The 5,826-nt window shown below is 50.8% G+C and overlaps 1 protein-coding gene across 1 annotated transcript in view; it reads left to right on the forward strand.

Moving 5' to 3' along the window:
• The first annotated feature begins 377 nt into the window (after positions 1-377).
• The window catches only part of Tmem255b (transmembrane protein 255B), a 23,062-nt gene continuing 17,613 nt past the window's right edge, over positions 378-5,826 (forward strand). The window contains exons 1-2 of the mRNA XM_021170170.1: positions 378-468; positions 3,266-3,408. Coding sequence (XP_021025829.1) covers positions 378-468; positions 3,266-3,408 — 234 coding nt within the window. The remainder of the gene's footprint in view (positions 469-3,265; positions 3,409-5,826) is intronic.

Below are 5,826 nucleotides of genomic sequence, written 5' to 3' on the forward strand. Positions count from 1 at the left end.
TTTCCAGACCCTGTCTTAACCTGGGAACTGTGGACAGAAACGCTGGCCCCTGACCTCGCTCATGTCTCTGGGGTTTATTACAGAACACTCCAGGGGAAAGTCAAACTAAGGAAAGGACTGGTAAGGGACGAATGGCTATAAATAGGTGACAGTATAATTTCAAGGGCTTGACCTTTGGCCAACTGTCTTTGCATGCCAGAAGCCATAGCCCTTTAACAGTGCCAAGTGCCACTAGCCTAGGATGTCACGCTAGTGAGGCAACAGAGAGGATGTGCGTGGTCCAGGCTGCTGTGCGCTGGCGCCACCCAAGGTGAAAGAAGTTTCAGCAGAAAGGTTCATCCAGATCTCAGCCATGTTGGGTCATCCAGGTCTCAGCCATGTTCATCCAGGTCTCAGCCATGTTCATCCAGGTCTCAGCCATGTTCATCCAGGTCTCAGCCATGTTCATCCAGGTCTCAGCCACGTTGGGTCATTAGTAGTTGTTTGGTATGTAGTTGGTGTGCGATGCGCTTAGGTAAATGGAGGAAGTGAAATCCTTTAGGGGAGAAAGCACCTGCCTGGTCCGCTCCAGGGCTGGTTACTACCTGCTAATCCAGCATGTGCTTGCTNGGTANCTCTGCAGACATGCACTGTGAGGTATGACCAGATGGTACCAATGCCCGTGCTATTGCAGGTGGCCCCAGCCTCCTTGGCTCACTCCTGAGGCTGTGTGTGCACTCTTATTAGGGCTGTGGGCACCGTGGAGAAGCAAGGGGCTGCTCTAGGCCTTCCATGTTCTGTCAAGGGTGCTCTGTGCCCTGTTCCTGCTGTTTTCAAAACAAGGCATTGTCTTTGGCTCCTACTGGCACGAGTCACATCTCACTGGCCTGAGTCACATCTCACTGGCCTGGGCCATCCATTCAGCCTGCCTCACTTCCCTTACATTTACACAGAGGTGTGGACACAGGAGAAAGTGGAACTGCTCATCCTGCTGCAGTTTCCTCCCCGGCTCCCCGTTCTTCAGCTCCCAGGCTACCCACCTACCACCCACCAACCTCAGGGCTTTCTCAGGGNCAGCTGGAGCCACTCCCCAAACACCTCAGGGGCTCCTTTCCTGGGTGGTGTTCCCATACCGCATTCTGCACTCTCCTTGTCCCTGGCCCTGTGGAATGTGACACTTTATAAAGTCTAAATGTGCCATGGCTCATCTTATCCCAAAACAAGAAGCTCCTAGTGAGGGTAGAAGATCACCTAATGTGATCTTACCTGGCAGTGAGTCTCAGATCTGAAGGCATCTGCACACAATGAAAACTCAAGTGGGGGATGGGAACCTGGGACATGAGTGGCAATGAGGAGGGAAAGCAGAGGGGTGAGTGGGGGGAGCNAACACGTGTGACCACATTTCTGCAGCCAACATTGAAGTGAGCCCATGGGGTGATCTGAGGTGGGTACAAGGGTCCTGTGGATTCTGGACATAAACCATCCTCTCAGGCAAAAGAGTGGGGAATGGGGGAAGGGAAGACTGAACCAATATTGGAGGCCAGGACTTGCAAAGAGCTCCATCTTCTACCAACCCTTGGGGACCTTGGAAGCAGTAAGGCCAGAGGTAAAGAGGGTGCCATTGCCAGCTCCTGGGATCCAGCGATTGCTGTGTTGAGGAATGGGTAGTGTCACCTCTCTGTGGGGACAGAGGGAGATTANGAGGAGATTCTCAGGAGAAACCTGTCACTTCTGGTTGAAGAGGCTGAAGAGGGATGAGCAAGACCTCTGGAAATGGGTCTTGCTCCTGGAGATGTGCCCTTGCTGGGTCAGATAAAAAAGGCTTTCTCGGGTCAGCTGAAAAATGTGGGATGTGAGAAGCCATCGGTGGTGCTTTTAAAATTTATGTCTTGAGTCTGTAACTGTCCTTTCCTTGGGTGTCATAACCTTGACTCGTGTTAAGCTTCACTGGTGAGATCAAAGGCGTGTGACATCTTCAGATGAGAACCTAACAGGGCGTGAAGGTCCACCCTCTCAAGCNACTGGCCATTTTCTTTGTTTTTTTGGGGGGCCTGGTTTCTCTGTGTAGCCCTGACTGTCCTGAAACTCACCCTGTAGACCAGGCTAACCTTGTCTCTCAGAGATCTATCCACCTGCCTCTGCCTCCTGAGTGTTGAAGTTAAAGGCATGTTCCACCATGCTTGGCTCCAGTGGGCATTTGAAAGGAGGTATACATGGATAGGCAGGCTGCTTCTGGTGATGCAGGTACTGTGCTGTGTGGAACACATATAGGCACACATGAGTACACACACTTGCATGTGTGTGCACACTCTCAAACTGTTGACTTGTAGGACTCTGGAGGAGGAGGAGGCCACCAGACTTTTCTTCCACTCCAGTTGTGTTTGCAGCAGTGTGGTCAGATGCTTGACTGGATCAGAGTTGAATGTCCCTTCTCACTTGGCGTTGGCCATAGCCTGTGTTTCACGTGTGGGTGTGTAGTGACTAAGGGAGGCAGGTGGCGGTCAATGGAAAAGCTGTTCTATCCTCCCCAGACCATCAGGGTAGAGTCAGGCTCAAGGGGGTACATTGGAGGGTGGAGCGCTTTCCTGTGAGAGCTGTGTAACTCCTGGAGTTGGCTGCATAGAGCAGGTGTCCAGAAGAGCACTCTGTGACGCTTGGCTTTGTCGGATAACGGCTGGAGGATACTCAGTGGTATTCCCTCTCATTTTCTCTACCTGTGACTTCATTCCAGGGTCTCATATTCCAAAGCGGTCGCAGGGCCCGGCTATTGTATTTGTATCTCAGGCAGGAGGCAGGACAGCAGCCAACCTGAGCTCCCTNAAATGTTCCNGAGTCCAGCGAGCTCTGCTGGGCTGTAGCATGTTCAGAACTCAGTNTCACAGCCTGAGGCTACAGACGCAACCTCTGGCCAGGTGGGTAGCTCTACACCCAGAAGCCCCAGCAGCTGACAAAAGAGGCCCAGCATCTGGGGCACAGCTGCCTCCGACACTTACGACACCTGTATGCCTCTTCTTTACCCCGTGGAACCCTTCTCTCCTTGGAGGTGAGATGGATGAAGACAAGCCACTCTCCATCCTCAGGCAGTGACCCCTGGCTTGGCTCAGGACGTCAAGGAGGAAGGAGTGGGTAGGCTGCTCACCTGCCTAGTCCAGCCTAGACCNGGTTTTCCCTGTGTTGGTAGAAGACCGGCCTGGAGATCACAGGATTCCAAATGACTTGATCTGGAGCATAGTGGGTAGGTGGGTAATTAGCCCTCAGCTCACCAATACCTTTCTTTTCCTCATAGAGGGCTTTGCCAGGAGGAAGAAGATCTCTCTGTGGTTTGTGGGCTCTCTCCTGCTGGTGTCTACTCTCATCCTGACCATTGGCCTTGCTGCAACCACCAGGACAGAGAATGTGACTGTGGGCGGCTACTACCCAGGGATTATTGTGAGTCAAAGGCCTATGGGGGGCTGGGCAGGATGTTCAGTGATCTATGTGGACAGATACATCACTTACCTAATAGTCTGTGGTGCTAGAAACTTCTGCTGGGGGAAGGAAACGTAGTCCTAGGGAAAAATGACCCCAGCCTGATGCCTAGTGTCTGAGAAAGTATCCAGCAAAGAAAGAAGGCTGAGGGCTGCTGGTTAGGGGCCCTAAGATAGGCCATTGTCTTGTACCATGTTCGCAGGCCAGTGTCATCATGGGGCCCCTTGGAGGCAGACCAGGCAGGAGAAGGGTATGACTTGGTGATGGCAAAGGGTTCAGGGTCACATAAGGTTACACAGTAGAGGTGGGGAGGGCCTGAAGCTGAGGCGAGCCAGAGTCTCTCTGAAGGATGGTAACACATTCTCCCCAGATGCCTGAGGGACCAGCCCTGCTGCCCCTGGACATTAACACATACAGCGGCCCCAGCATAATTCCTGGCAGATGGGCTGGTGGCTTTAGATGGGCTGGTGGCCTCAAGAGCCCTATGGGAGGCCATGGGTTGAAGCTGTTGTTCCTGATGCCACCATTGAAAACAAGAAGGAGAATTGTGTGATGACTTCCCACAAAAGGTTAAATGACCGTAGGGACAGCGCTAATGATTTCAGCAACACAGGACTCTCAGCCCTCAGCCCTTGAAACATATTTACTTTCATTTTATCTTTGTTGCTTATTTATGCAGTTTGGATACATGAGTTANATGTTATCTGCCTGGATAGAATTCACAGGTAACCCTGTGTATAAAGCATCTACACAGCAATGGTTTTACTGTAACATGGCATGAAGCCCATACCAGAGATGCTGGCCTTTGTACAAGGCTCTTCTCCCATGTTGCCAGGGCAAGGAGGGGATCCTGAAATTCGTGAGCTAGACTATGTGAAGGTGTAGCATCTCTGATTCTCTGAAAAGTGTGAAGGTCAGACTGGAGTGGTAGTNGCTGCCTGTTCTCCAGCTACACTCATTTGAGATTCTCACCTCAGGGATTCTGGTTTCATTTTGTTGCTGTGATATAACANCCCGACAGAATCCAACATATGGGTGAGAAGGCTTAATTTTCACTCACATTCAGGGTATAGTCCACTGTTGCTGGGATGGCACAGGAACAGCAGCGTGAAGCAGCTGGTCACATCCCATCTACAATCAAGAGCAGAAAGAGATAAATACGTCCATGATGATTGCTTGCTGATTGTGTTCAGCTTGACTCCTCCATCCCTGGACAGTTCAGGGCCTCCTTCCTAGGGAATGGTGCTGCCCACAGTGGGCCGGCTCGTCTCACATCAATTAAGCAAGTCTCCCGCAGACATGCCCACAGGCCAACCCAACGTAGACCACCCTTCCTTGAGATTCCCCAAGTGATTTTAGGTTGTGACAAGTTGATAGCAAAGCTCATCACCACAAGATTATCTTCCACCATAGAGAATCTCTGAGGGAAACAAGGAGATATTGCCATGGGGGATGAAATAANAATATAGTAACCAGAATTAGCTTTGTTTCAGATTTTGTATCTTCATGGAGGTGATAGTGAAAATCAGATCAGAGAGACACTGTATCCAACAGAGCTGAGGGATGCTGGCTACCTCAGGAGAGTAGCCTGGGCATGAAAAAAAAATCATCATTTTTGGAAAAAAGTTTTCACATCCAAAATAATTAAACTTAGTATAACTTATATATTTTAACATCTCTATGATGGATGGGGTCTGACGATTGTGAACTATGGGCAAGGAGTGTGGCCTTCAAAGCTCGATACTTAGAGAGATGCCATTCTTTGGAATCAATATGGGCCAGTGCTTGACCCCTCAGATTATCATGGGCTCAGGGAAAGTGTGTTCAGAGCATCTCTGGAGCTCAGGTCCAATGCCCAGTCTTTGGGATGAGGACAGACACAAGGAGGTGATGCTAGCACCCGACTGACCCTCTGCCTGGGAGACCTCCTGGACCCCAAGCCTCCATCTTGCCTTTTTCACATGCCCAGGTTGCCTGCTGCCCTGCCCAATCTGGATTCTAGTGTAGGCAAAGTCTTGACATCCCTTCTGTTGAAACATCATAGATGTTTCACCTGCCAAATCTCTCTCCGTCTTTCTTGGGCTGGCTTAGAGGGCATGTCAAAAGATCAGTGTGAGGGCTCCAGGTCCCTACAAAGGTGACCAAGGCTTAGCAGCTGATTTCTGTGATCAAAAGTTGTGCTGATATAGAGGCATTNGCTTCTGCCTCCCCAGTGGNCATTGGAGGGGACAGGAGGGAACTGNCCNTCTCTAGGGACNGTAACTCCATGCTGCATGGTGAGGGTGGCCACACTCTCTTCCTGACAAAGTATTAACTTTTTAAAGACAGGGTCTCATTTGGTAGCCCAAGTTGGCCATCCTCCCGCCTCAACTTCCCAAG

The sequence above is a fragment of the Mus caroli genome, chromosome 8 (assembly GCF_900094665.2).
Source record: "Mus caroli chromosome 8, CAROLI_EIJ_v1.1, whole genome shotgun sequence".
NCBI lineage: Eukaryota > Metazoa > Chordata > Mammalia > Rodentia > Muridae > Mus > Mus caroli.